General features: G+C 41.4%; 1 protein-coding gene across 3 annotated transcripts in view; it reads left to right on the top strand.

Annotated features, from left to right (window-relative positions):
- LOC149232428 (uncharacterized) overlaps nt 1-14,762 on the top strand; it is a 220,505-nt gene that overhangs the window by 83,043 nt on the left and 122,700 nt on the right. For all 3 annotated transcript variants that reach the window (XM_089379407.1, XM_089379406.1, XM_089379405.1), the window contains one exon: nt 13,133-13,298. In XM_089379407.1, the coding sequence (XP_089235533.1) occupies nt 13,133-13,298 (166 nt within the window). The remainder of the gene's footprint in view (nt 1-13,132; nt 13,299-14,762) is intronic.

Here is a 14,762-nt window from a genome sequence, read left to right on the forward strand (position 1 = left end):
GACTCTTTGACATTTAAATAAATCCTAAAGACATCAAGAAGAAGTCTTTCACCTAGTAACACTTCTTGCTCATGAAACCCATGCAACAAGATTACAAAAATAATTTATTCTCTTTTATTACATCAAATACAAAGATCATGTCATTATGAAGACCTAACCTAGTTACACTTTCTTCAACATGATCCTGGGTCTAACCTAGTTCACTTCAACGAGTTATTGATCCACGATTGTTATAAAAAAGAAAGAATGTCCACTAAAGAGTAGGAGGTAGTGGTTGTGGTGACAGTGGGCCACACCTCATAGTGTTGTCACTTGGTCTAGCTCTTTCCTTGTGAGCTCCCCTCACAAGACCAAAAGATTTTGAGGCAACATAACCAAAATAGCACTGAGTGCAATCCATTTATGGACCAAAAAAACATCAATTAAGAGGCTCGAATGACCTCTATAGTCCAAAAATATTCATGCTACAACAAATACATACACATCATCAAAATCATTGCGTATATTGGGATCCTCATCATCAATATTACCGTCTAAGAATTAAAATAAGATAGAAAAATTTAACATGCCAAGTCGAGATTTTGTCTGAGTGATAAGTTCAATTTTACTAGGGTAATGATAGAGGAGTTCAATAATCAACACCACCAACATCGAGGTCCATAAAGGGCTTGATGCACTTGATTAAATGCTAGTTTCGTACCCTCATACATGACAAAATTCAATGGAAATGTTGCAATCCCCCAAATCTCAAAATCCTAAAAACTGTTAAGTCTGCTAGGTTTTGAGTGGGATCTGAAATCCTACTTTCTCCATATGAAATCCAATGAAGTTAGAACCACTCTCAAACATCGTGAGTCAATTAATAGTAGTGTTAAAAATTTAAGTAAAAGGATGAAAATGAGAGATAAAGGAGAATATCACTTTTACCATTAAGAATTTAATATTACCATTAATTACACAGCATTAGTAAAACCTTATGGTTAAATATTATGCTTCCCTACTCGTAAATTATTGTTTTCAAGAAAAATTTAGGGGGGAATGCCCACAAGCACCGTTTTTGCGGAGATGCATCCCCCACATTGGGGAAATGTTTCCCCATGTCTCCTTGAGTTTCCCCAAAAAGGGGACGTGAAGAAACATTTCCCCAGGCGTCCCCTTGTCCTGGCTGCACGGTGTTAGTTTTTGTAGCATCGAGTGTGTTCTAGTCACGAAACTTGGTGGAGAGGCTAGAATACATGAGATCTCCAAAACTCTGAAGATTTTTCTGGAAACTCCACCTAGAGATGATTTAATTAGATTATTAGCCGATTTTTAAATATTTCATAAGTTTAAACTTAGGGAATATGGTTGATTAATCAGAATTGATTAAGGCAAAGTGAGAATAGTCTAGAAACTCACACAGATCAACTTCAAGATGATCCTAGCCCTCAATTAAGTTTTAATCTTGGTCGTTGGTGCTCTAACAGAGGATTATAAGAAGAAGTCGATGGGTACTTGGAGAATACACTAGAGACACTTGGAGAATTCAAGTTCCAGAGTAGCAGCAGTCAGTTGCTGAAGAGTTCGAGCTTTAGTGAAGAATCAGAGTCAATGAGGGGTAGGGACAGTGATCTAGAGGAAGTTTTCTAGATCCAGAGAGGCAACAGCAAGAGGCCGAGTTATTCCCAGTGAGGCAGCGCAAAGGACTGTGCATTTGCTTTAGAAGGGCAATTCAATTTGGTTGGAGGAAAATTCGATTCAACTTCAGAGGCTGGGAAAGTCTTCCAGAGGGCTGAAGAATCAGTTTCCTCAATAGATATGGGTAGAATGACTTGATCAAAGCCAGCTTTGGGCTAAACGTACAAGGGTCTGCGAAAACACTGTGTAGAAGTTGACACTGAGGGTCTAGGAGGACGAGTTTTTTGAGGTAGAGTTGTGTTGGGGTTGCTTGTGGAGGAAGGGGAATTCCCTTAGATAATTTTGGCTAGATTTACTTGCTAGTTGGATTGCCAGTTGGGCATCCATAGATTGTACTCAGATTTCATTGTTGCTTAATAATAAAACTCCTCAGCGGCTGCGTCGATTTTCCCAAGTTGGGTTTTTTCGGGGACATTTGTCCAAAAATAATGGTGTCATTTTTATGTGTGTGTGCTAGATTTTCTCAGTTTCCAGCGCTATTTTTCTTCCGCAGTATTTATTTGTGAAAATCACAGTGTGGATTATTTGGTATTTGCCGTCGTAAACTGTAAATAAATTAACAATTAGGCGAATAATTTTTAGTTGATGTGATAGATGAAATTTTCACATGGTATCAGAGCATGAGTGATCAACCGAGAAGCTTAGAAGGGAATTTTTCTATTCAGTGGGAGCAATAGGCCTAAATTTTTAGAGGCTACACAGTGCTCAGACAGGCAGGCCGAATTGTTGGGGCAGTAGTTCGATTTTCAGTTGCAGGGTTGTAGAAAAGTCGAGTTGCCCAGGTTAGCAATTCCAGTAGTCAGACGGAGCAACAACAACTCAGATTTTCGCTGAGTAGATTTCTGGTTGGATGCAGAGGGTTTTGCAGCAGCAAAATCACGTTAGGTGGAAGAGAAAAGCACACACAACAGAGGGAAAATTTCTCTCAGGAAACTTTGAGTATCAAAAGTTCAGTTTTTTTTTCCAGGTAAATTGGCAGTAGCAGCAACTAGATCCACGCATTCCAGAAGGGAGTGCGAGTAACAAAGCAGCAACCAAGCAGAAGGAAAGAGGGGTTTTCGACAGTTTTTGAGATGGCCACAGTTGGGCTTAGAGATCATGATAGGTTGGATCGAGCTTCCAACTATGTCATCTGGAAGGCTAAGATGTCCTTCCTTCTAGATGAATATGGCGTGAAAGCCTACGTAGATAATGTGGTGGCAATTCCCTAGGATGCTGATCAACTCAAGGAGTACATAAAGGAAATGGCGAAAGTGAAGTGGATGATTTTGGATGGAGTTTGAGATCATATAGTCTCGCATATTTCTGGCAATAATACGGCCAGGTAAATGTGGGTAGCTCTCTCTACGCTATATCAAGGTTGTTTTGAGCAGTGGATGATGTTTCTCCAGGAGAAGCTGAGAACCATCAGAATGCAAAAAGGTGAAGGCATAGATCCCTTCCTCACGAGGATTCAGGAGGTTCGAGATCAGCGAGCAATCGTTGGGCAGGCACCCCAACCCACAAAGCTTGTATGATTGGCACTAAACAATGTCTCAGAGGATTGGCAAGTGTTTGTCCAAAGCATATTGGGTAGAGACACTTTGCCTGGTTGGGATAGGATGTGGGCCGATTTACAGCAGGAGGAGTTGAGGAGGGCTCTGTTAAAGAGTACCATCAATGGTAGCGACAACAAGGGACCGAAGAGTGAGGAGGAGAATGTGGCCCTAGCATCGAAGGGTCCTAGTCAGAGGCAAGGGGAGAAGAAAAAGAAGAAGAAGGACCTGTCAAAGGTAAAGTGCTCTAGGTGTGGCGAACTCGGCCACTACAGTACCTAGTGTCCTCTCAGGAAGAAGGACAAGTAGGAGAAGCAGAACCAGCAGGCAGCGTCTGCGGAAATAGATAAGCTTTCCTCTAGGCTAGCGGAAGAGTTTGCTATGTTTGTAGACATACCTCCAAGAGTGAGGTGGGGTGATTTGGTATTGTAGCCCCAGAGAGCTACAAAGATGGGCAGGGTCCTTGAGGAGTCCACCTCATGGATCATTACCTGGCTACGGGGGCCCACAATATTTAATAGCAGGATGGATCAATGACAGTTGATGCAGTCAGGATTCCAGAGTGATAGTTGCAGACTAGTTGTAGTCAGGTGCTGGGGAGCATAGTGCCGAGTTGGTAGCAGCACAAAGTAGCACAATGCAGAGTCAACAACAACGTAGATTCTTCAATAATAGCACAGAGGCTAGTAGCAAACAGGGCTCAGGAGATAGATGCATCATATTGAACACAGTTGGTTCAATATTTTGGATACTTCTCAGTTGCAGTAGTTGTAGTTGCAACAACAACAAATGAGAGGGAGTTGCAATGTAGATGCAGTGTTGGCAACAGTTTAGCAGGGTCAGTAGCAACACAGATGCAACATCAGAGTTGCATAGTGGTTGGTGGGCAGCAACAGCCAGGCATCAACAACGTGACAAGAGATGATACAGAGACAAAGTGTTTTGGTAGGGTGTGTAGCACTAGAACACAATCCTCGCTAAGAGGGAGTGTTAGTTTTTGTAGCATCAGATGTGTTCTAGTCACAAAACTTGGTGGAGAGGCTAGAATACATGAGATCTCCAAAACCCAGAAATCGTTTATGGAAATTCCACCTAGAGATTACTTAATTAGATTATTAATCTATATTTAAATATTTCCTAAGTCTAAACTTAGGGATTATGGTTAATTAATCAGAATTAATTAAGTCAAGGTGAGAATAGTCTAGAACCTCGCTCGAATCGACTTCAAGATGATCTTAGCCCTTGATTAAGTTTTAATTTTGGCTATTGATGCTCCAATAGAGAATTATAAGAAGTCGATGGGTACTTAGAGAATACACTAGAGACACTTGGAGAATTCGATTTTCCAGAGTAGCAGCGTCAGTTGCCGGAGAGTTCGAGCTTCAGTGAGGAATCAAAGACAGTGAGGTGCTGGGATAGTGATCCGGAGGAAGTTTTCCACATCCAGAGAAGCGGCGGCAATAGGCCGAGTTATTCCCAGTGAGGCAGCGCAAAGGACTGTGTAGTTGCTTCAGAAGAGCAATTCGATTTCGCTGGAGGAAAATTCGATTCAGCTTCCAGAGGCCAAGAAAATCTTCCAGAGGGTTGGAGAATCAGTTTCTTGAGCAGAGATAGGTAGAACGACCTGATCAGAGGCAGTTCCGGGCTAGACGTCAAAGGTTCTCAAAAGTTGACATTAAGGGTCCAGTAGGATGAGTTTTCTGAGGTAGAGTTGTGCTAGGGTTGCTTGTGGAGGAAGGGAAATTCCCTTAGATAATTTTGGCTAGATTTACTTGCTGTTTGAATTGCCAGTTCGGCATCCATAGATTGTACTCAGATTTCACTACTGCTTAATAATAAAAACCCTCAGCTACTGCACCGACTTTCCCAAGTTGGGTTTTTCCGGGGACATTTGTCCAAAAATAACGGTGTCATTTTTATGTGTGTGCTAGATTTTCCCAGTTTCCAACGCTAATTTTCTTTTGTAGTATTTATTTGTGAAAATCACAGTGAATTATTTGGTATTTGTCGTAGCAAACTGCAAATAAATTGTTAAATAATTTAACAATTAGGAGAATAATTTCCAGTTGCTATGATAGATGAAATTTTCACACATGGGAAACATGTGGAGTGCGCTATTAGTTTTTGAAGCATCAGATGTGTTCTAGCCTTGAAATTTTGTGGAGAGGTTAGAATACACGAGATCTCCAAAACCCAGAAATCGTTTATGGAAATTCCGCCTAGAAATGACTTAGAAATGACTTAATTAGATTATTAGTCATTTTAAAAATATTTCCTAAGTCTAAACTTAGGGAATGTGACTAATTAATTAGGATTAATTAAGTCACGGTGTGAATGCTCTAGAAACTCACACAGATCGACTTCAAGTCAATCCTAGCCATCGATTAAGATCAAATCTTGGCCGTTGAAGTCTCAATAGAGGATTATAAGAAGAAGTTGATGGGGCTTTGAGAAATCACTTGAGCAGTTTGATTTCTGAGCAAATCGATTTCCAGAGTAGCCGCAGTCAGTTGCCAGAGAGAGAGCTAGAGATCGAAGCAGTGAGCGAGGGCAGAGATAGTGAAGTCGGAGGAAGGTTTCCAGATATGGTGAGTGCATTTGCAGAGAGACAAAAGAGCCACAGAGAGGCTGACGCTGGGGCAACGTATAAGCCTCTAGAGGTAGTTTCGATTCTGCTAGGGAAAGACGAGTTTTAGTGCCAGAAGATGGAAAAAGGTTTCGGAGGCTAGGAGAGACATTTTCCCAGACAACATCAGACTAGACGACTTGAGGAGAAGCTGGTTCGAACTGAATGCAGAAGGGATTACGCTAGTTTGACGTGTTGATTTGGGGTAGCATTGGATGTGCTCTAGCCATGAAAATTGGTGAAGAGGCTAAAGCACATGAGATCTCCAAGACCTAGAAATGGTTTGGGCAAATTTTAACCGGTTTGAGAGATATTAAAATAATTAATATTTTTAATGGAGTTCCTAAATCCAAACTTAGGAAAAATAAAATATTAATGGGTATTAATATAAATCTGGGTTAGAAGGTTCCAAAAGTCATGGATCAAGCCAAATCTAATCTTAGCCGTTGATTAGAGATTTAATCTCGGCCGTAGAAGGACCAATAGGAAAAGTACAAGAACATGCTTGATGGTCAGTTGGAGAACACACTGAGGGAGACCAGTTAGTTCGATTTCTGGAGCGGGGTTAGCTGAGAAATTCGAACTAGTGGTCTGGAGAGCAGCAGGAAGCAGCAAACACAGAACAGAGAATCGGGAACAACACCAAGGGAACAACGCAGAGGTTGGAGAGGCAGACACAGAGCCTCTCAGGCAGACGCAGAGGCAGTAGACTGCGCAGTCACTGGAGGGCCTGTGTGGGTGACGCAGAGAGGCAGGGGCTGATGCAGAGGGTCTAGGAGCTACGCAGAGGTCAGCCAGGCTGACGCTGAGACTGGGAGAAGTGCTGAAGACTTTTCTCTCTGTTGGGTAAGCCAGTTTGGCACCCAGTTGCACTGAAGAATTGCTGAATAATAAAATCCTCCCTTGCTACACCGGTTTTCCCACATTGGGTTTTTCCGAGGACTGTTGTCCAAAATATTTGTGTCGATGTGTTAATTCTTGTGCATGTGTTTGTTTCTATATTATGGTGTGATATCCGCAACATAATTTATTTTAATATTTACTAAAGGATTTTCATAAATAACTTATTGGGAAAATAAGTAGGTAAAATAAATTAGTTGTTGCAGTGATAAAATTTTCACATGGTATCAGAGGAAACAATTAGAGACAGGAAGGGAAAATCAATTATGGGTTGAGACCATGATGCAGAGGCATCTACGTCAGGAGACTTTCACAGATTTTCAGAAAATTGCACAAGAGAAAGTGATTTCGTTTTCTCTATATTGGCTTCTAGGCTGGAAGAAGAAGTGGCTTGTGTGACTAGCTCTGCATCATCAGAGGTGTGGGATATAGACAGTGGGGCCTCTTTGCATATGATGGGAATCCGGGAATGTTTCTCAGATTATCAGGAGGAGAAAATGAGCTTTCAGATCACCATGGGGAATAAGGCAAAGTGTACTCCAGTAGGGAGGGGTACCATAGTTTTTCAAACATAAACGGGAGAGCAGTTCCGTGCTACCAGTGTGCTGCATGTACTAGGATTGGGGATGAATTTACTTTTTGTGTCGCAACTTCAAGGCAAAGGCTATGACGTTTTCTTCATCAAGGAGAAAGTATACGTCAAACACCCGAGCTGGAAAAAGAAAGCGCAGATCGGGATCAAAAGTAACAGGTTGTACAAATTACAACCAATGGCACTAATAGGCAGTCATGGGGACAAGGATTTGAAAGAATTATGGCACAAAAGAATGGGACATTTGCACCATGGGGCTCTGAGAATTCTCAGGAGCACTATAACAGGAGTTCCGGATCATAGTACAAAACGAGATGATGTATGTAGAGGATGTGCTCTAGGAAAGTATGCCAAAGCAGCATTTCCTAGAAGTAAAAACAAGGCCAAGAGTGTACTAGGATTGATACACTCAGATATCTGCGGACCCATGTCCACTAAAGCTCTTAGTGGTGCCGAGTACTTCCTTACCTTCATTGATGACCACTCAAGGAAAACTTGGATTTATTTTCTGAAAACCAAGGCTGAGGTTTTCTGTCGATTCAAACAGTGCAAGGCTCTAGTAGAGAATCTGACTGGGAACAAAATAAAAGTTTTGTGCTCAGATAATGGTGGAGAGTATGTCGATAAGGACTTCACTGATTGGCATTAGAAGAGAGTGGACAACTCCTTACAATCCGGAGCAGAATGGAGTAGCAGAAAGAAAGAACAGGACTATTGTAGAAGCAGCTAGGGCCATGATGTATGATCAGGATATGCCAAAATTCTTGTGGGCAGAAGCATGCAACACAACAGTCTATGTTCAGAATAGAACTCCTCATCAGGCATTGGGCAAGATTACTCCAGAGAAAGTCTTCACAGGGAAGACGCCTGAAGTCAGTCATTTCAGGATATTTGGGAGCTTAGCATATTGTTGCATACTCGAGGAAAAGAGGAAGAAGCTGGATCAAATTGCAGAGAAAGGATATCTAGTGGGATATAGCGAGAACGCTAAGGCATACCGAATCTATCTTCCAGGGAGCAGAAAGGTGGTAGTTTGACGAGATGTGAAGTTCATAGAAGACGGGGCTTTCAGAAAATCTTGAGAAATGCCTTTCGAGGAGTAGTCAAAAGAGGAACCGTTGGTCAAACCTCTTCAACCAACGAAAGAAAAGAATTCTTCCTCGGGTCAGGAAGAATCACAGGATGAGGAAGAGCTAACAGAAGCACCTGCTGGCAGAGGAAGAACAAGCAGGGAACTTCGTCAGATTCTGCGAAATGCAGAGGACCTCATCGGTGCGCCAAGGAACAATAAGAGGGAGCGAAAACAACTAGATAGATATCAGGCATTAGTAGCTCAGGACGGGGAGCTTGCCAGTTTTCAGGAGGCAGCTGATGGTAGAGGAGTACAACTCCATAATGGTGAACGATGTCTGGGAGGTAGTGCCAAGGCCTCAAGATAGATCAGTGGTAGGTTCGAGATGGATCTACAAGATTAAATACGCTGCAGATGACAATGTTGAGAAATACAAAGCCAGGTTTGTGGCTAAGGGGTATGCTCAAAAGGAAGGAATTGACTACGAAGAGACCTTTGCCCTAGTAGCCAGGTATACATCTATTAGAACCATGATATCTCTTGCAGCACAGATTGGGTGGGAGATTCATCAGATGGATGTCAAAACGACATTTCTGAATGGTGTGATAGAAGAAGAGGTATACATTGAACAACCAGAGGGCTTTGAGACACATGAGAAGAAGTCTCATGTATGTAGATTGAAGAAAGCCTTGTATGGGCTGAAACAGACACCTAGAGCATGGTATGCGCGAATCGATGGCTACTTGCAGAAAATGGGATTTGTCAAGAGTGACGCGGATCCAAATCTCTACTATCTGGTTGTAGAGAATGAGCCTTTGATCTTAGTATTATATCTAGATGATCTCTTCCTAACAGGATCATCCAGGCTCATAGGGGACTGGAAGAAGAATGTAGCCATAGAATTCGACATGAAGGATTTGGGACGAATGCATTATTTCCTGGGGTTGGATGTTTGGCAGCAAAAGGGGGAGATCTTCCTTGGGCAAGGGAGATATGCTATAGAAATCTTGAAGAGATTCAGGATGGAGGACTGTAGACCCATGGCTACTCCAATGATAACCAACTGGAAGAAGATTGATGCATCAAAAGACAAAGATGTTGATCCCACCTTATACTAGCAGCTCATAGGGTCCCTGATGTATCTGGTCAATACCAGGCCAGACATTTGCTACGTTGTCAACACCCTCAGTCAGTTCATGGTGGAGCTGAAGAGGGCACACTGGGCAGTAGCCAAACATGTTCTCAGGTATTTACAGGGAACAATCGATTATGGACTCTTGTACACCAGGGTAAGGATATCAGATTGAGTGGGTTTACTGATGTAGATTGGGCAGGAAGTTCAGTGGATTGGAAAAGTACTTTGGGTACTATTTCAACATTGGATCAGGAATGAACTCCTGGTGCAATAGGAAACAAAAATCCATGGCTTTGAGCTTAGCTGAGGCAGAATATATGGCCACAAGCACAGCTTCATGCGAGGCCATATGGCTTAGAAAACTGCTTGTGAACTTATTTAGAAGAAAGATGGAGGCGACCAGGATCATGTGTGATAATCAGAGTCGCATCAAGCTCTTTGAGAATCCATTGTTTCACAATCGATCAAAACATATTGATATCCGATGTCACTTTGTCAAAGACTGTGTCCAACGAGGAGCTGTACAGTTGAGCTACACTCCTACAGGAGAACAGGTGGCAGACATCCTTACCAAGGCCCTTGGAAGAACCAAGTTTGATTATTTCAGGGAGAAGATGGGGATGATGAAGAATCCATTTCAGTAGCAGAAATGGGTATGCTGTTGCAGTGCAGTAGCATGATGCAACATGATGAGAAGGAGTTTGCAGTGTAGATACAGTGTTGGGAAGATGAACCAGCAGTAGCACGGATGCAGAGGGAACTGCAGTACAGGATGCAGCAGTGCAGAGGATGTTGGGCGGGGAGGCCTAACATCAACACAGGGACTGGTGCCGGATAATAGTGTGATACTCAGTGTGGAGTATTACTAGAGCACAATCCTTGCTAAGAGGGAGTGTTGATTTGGGGTAGCTTCAGATGTGCTCTAGCCATGAAAATTGGTGGAGAGGCTAAAGCACATGAGATCTCCAAGACCCATAAATGGTTTGGGCAGATTCTAACCGGTTTGGGAGATATTAAAATAATTAATATTTTTAATGGAGTTCCTAAGTCTAATCTTAGTAAAAATAAAATATTAATTGGTATTAATATAAAACTGGGTAAGAAGGTTCCAAAAGTCATGGATCTAGCCAAATCTAATCTTAGCCATTGATTAGAGATTTAATCTCGTCCATTGAAGAACCAACAGGAAAATTATAAGAAGAGGCTTGAGGGTCAGTTGGAGAACACACTGAGGGAGACCAGTCAGTTCGATTTCTGGATCGGGGTTAGCTGAGAAATTCGAACTAGTGGTCTGGAGAGTAGCAGGAGGCAGCAAGCATGAAACAGAGAGTCGGGAACAACACCAGGGGAACTGCGTAGTCACTGGAGGGCCTGCGTGGGTGACGCAGAGAGGTAGGGGCTGACGTCGAGGGTCTGGGAGCTACGCAGAGGTCAGCCAAGCTGACGCTGAGACTGGGAGAAGTGCTGAAGAATTTTCTCTTTGTTGGGTAAGCCAGTTTGGCACCCAGTTGTACTAAAGAATTGCTGAATAATAAACTCCCTTGCTGCACCGGTTTTCCCACATTGGGTTTTTCCAGGGATTGTTGTCCAAAATATGTGTGTCGATGTGTTAATTCTTGTGCATGTGTTTGTTTCTGTATTATGGTGTGATATCTGCAGCAAAATGTATTTTAATATTTACTGAAGAATTTTCATAAATAACTTATTGGGAAAATAAGTAGGTAAAATAAATCAGTTGTTGCAGTGATAGAATTTTCACATGACGTAGTAGCTGTGCAGAGCCAGTTTGGACGACTCACCTGGAGCAGAGGTCAGAGCCTGGATTTGCCTGTGGGGTGAGGAAAATTCCTCTCCATATTTTTGCCAGTATTTCTCTGTAGGATTGCCAATTCGGCATCCAATTGTACTCATTATTTCACTGCTGCTTAATAATAAAACCCTCAGCTTCTGCACCAGTTTCCCAAGTTGGGTTTTGCTGGGGACTTTTGTCCAAAAATAACTGTGTTATTTTATGTATGTGTGCTAACATTTCTTCCAAGTTTATTCTTCCGCAGTTTTATTTGTGTAGGTTGCAGTGTGATTTATTTAGTATTTGCTGTAGCAAACAATAAATAAATTGTTAAATTAAATTAACAATTAAGAGAATAATTTCCAGTTGCTGCTATAGGATTCCGGGTTTCGGAATTTTCACACACCCCACCTTGGGGGACATGTCCCTGTTGAACATTGCTCTTGCTTTGTTGAGGTACTATTTGGGAATCCTCCCTTGCCCTTTTCAGAGAATTCGGGCCTAAAGAGTGGGGATTTGGTCAAGATGACAATGGGTTCCTACCCTATGTGTGACTATCCTAGCAGGTTGCATAGGCTTTTGCAACCCTGCTAATCAGATCAGTAACAGGCCAAAACACCAAAACTGCCTACATGACTCTGATATGGTATGCCCAAGAGCACTGCAGCAAGAGGAACTTAATGTCTGATCAGAAAATTGTTATCCTGAGTTAGGATGAGAGCTGCTACAGCAATACCTCCAACCATATGGATCACATTGGCATTGGGAGAAAATCACAATAATAACATCTTTGGACAATAGGTTTGAAAAACGTGTCATGCTGTAGGTAGAAAATCCTTCATAACAGTAGTTCAAGAACAACATCACTTTATCACTAGAATGGTAACAAACAGCTCTGAAATTAATGTAAACATGTTGAATTTGGCAGTGTTTAAAATGTGTGAAGATTCTCCCAAAGGGACCATGTTTAGTCATAAACAGCTGGTGGAATGTCTCAAAATGCAGATGGGCAACAGTCCCCAGAGTGACCAGGAACACAAATCAAGTGCCTTAGTTTGTATTCCCTCCAACACTTGATCCTGCCATTACATTAAATGCATTTCAGTTTAGGCTTCGATTCATTCCAATACTTGGTCCTGTCAGTACATATATGGCATTTTATAACATGTGCATCTTACATTTTACTTCATCACCATTATACATTAGAACTGTTCTGTAGGACTCCTTTTCCTTACCCATTTTTTTTTCTTTTTGACCTTTATGTCGTACCACCTTTCAGGTGTTTGTTTTGGATCTTATGCACTTGAATTTGAAGTTTTGTGCATCATTCATTACATCTAATTCTTTTGCTCACTTTGAAGCCTTTTCTTTCAAATTTTTTTGAGCTAGAAATATCTCATAGAGATAAACTCAAAGGGACCACTCAGGCATGGTGACTTACCTGTTTATTGCTGTGTTAAGGTTTGCAATTTTCATTCCATTTTTGGTTTTGAATTTGCTTCTATCATGTGCCTCTATAACATATTTGCTGTAAGAAGGCAGTTTCTAAGAGATAACTACATTACTAATTCCTAGCATTGAACCTGGCTCTTTCTGTGCTGTCCTATATCATCTTAGTATGATTATCAGTTTAGATACATTATAGTATGAACGTGAATAGTGAACTATCGCATCTTTCTTCTTCTTTTAAATTCAACGCTTTAACATATTTTGGACAACTCTACATTCAAAGAGCTGGAAAATTATGAAATCAACTGATGTACAATTGAGTAATCTATGCTTATATTCAGCTTGTGGGATCTGCAGGTAGGAGTCAAAGCAAAAGTTCAAGAATGTTTGACAGTGATGAAGACAACCACAGTACTTCACCCACAGGAGGGTCAACTGATTTGACTGTAGTGAAAGAAGTTGAGGAGGATCTAGATGAATCTGTGGTGCTAGAAAACCATTTGGATGCAATATATGAAAAGAGGTACAAATGATTTTTATTATTACGAGTCTTTCATGTTCTAATCCTCAAAGTGTGCAGCGAAGAATGAAAAGCAAGATTCAATGGAAACAAAGCAATGGAGCTTCTTTTAAAATCTTGTGATGCCTAACTTTTGATGTTTTTGCTGTTAATGTTATCTAAAGGGTTTCTATAATTTTTTTTTAATATGTTGCTTATATGCAGGCTTGTATAACTGAAATAAATATTTGATATATTTCTCAATTTTACAAAATGAAACCAAACAAATCAAATCATGAATTTTTCTGGAAAAGACAATTGGTTTAGAGCCTGGACTCAAAAGGAGGCCTCTTGTAGGATGGCTTTAACTCATGACACATGAAATCTGAAAATCATAAGAGAAAATTCCATTCAAATAAGACAGAATTGGATTAGGAGGGCAAACATGAGAACCAACATGCTTGACAAAGGGTTGAAGTTGATACTTTTAATGAACAAATTCATTGGGATGTCAGTGAATTAGAAACACAGCTGCAGGTTTTTGAATATTATAAGGCAAGTGGAGCATGTTGCCTCAAAATCTAACAGGTTTTGTAGAGGGGAACCTACAAGACAAAAACTAGGCTAAGGGACAACAATGAGGTGTGGCCCACTGTCACCACAACCACTACCTCTTGCTCTTTATGAACTTTCACCAGCGGGAGGCTTCCCTTTAGATAGGTCTCCTATGAGAGATATGCTAAATTAAAGGATCAAGGTGACAAGAGAGGCTTGTAGAGGATGGCTCTTCTTAAGGATATGGTTCTATTAACAAGGATAGGTAACTCACATCCTCTAATAAGGCCTAATTTGGGCACAATTGATCTAGAGCTTGAGATATAACAAGTCAAATGGATTAGCCTAGATTCAAAAGGCCAAGAAAAGGTTTCCCAACAATGAATACTAGCAATCACATGGACCAAGAAACCTTCAACAAGGCCCCAAGTTGAAGCCTAGGGCAAACTAGGGTTTCCTAAGCCAAGATCCTAGGGCAAGAGAAATCAGCCCTAAAATTGATAGATTGTGCACTAAAGGGAGTTGATTATGAGACAATCAAGACTCCTAATGTTCAAGCCTTCCACAAGGCTAAATTCCCTCCTTAGGTCAACTCACACCCTAGCCTTAGCTACCGGCTCTTTATGAACTTTCACTGATGAGAAGAGTCCTGGTATGAGAAGAATCACAAGGATGAATAGATCAATGATGGGATGAGGAGTGATTCCAAAAGCCTATTCACAAGAGAGGCTCAAATACTTGGCTTACTTGCTTTGGAAGTAAGGTGATGGGCTCTCTACGAAGGGCTAAGGGGATACTTAGGCCTAGGTTTGTAGGATATCCCTTGACCAGAGGTATCCTAGACCTGAAAAATCTCAAAGGGGAAAGGACTTCTATGTGGTCCTTGTGGAATTTGAGTTGCAAAGTTGCGGGACCACTAAGAACCCAAGTGGA

The sequence above is a fragment of the Pinus tabuliformis genome, chromosome J, assembly GCF_031772625.1.
Source record: "Pinus tabuliformis cultivar Carrire ecotype Pingquan chromosome J, CPIR1, whole genome shotgun sequence".
NCBI classification, from domain to species: Eukaryota; Viridiplantae; Streptophyta; class Pinopsida; order Pinales; family Pinaceae; genus Pinus; species Pinus tabuliformis.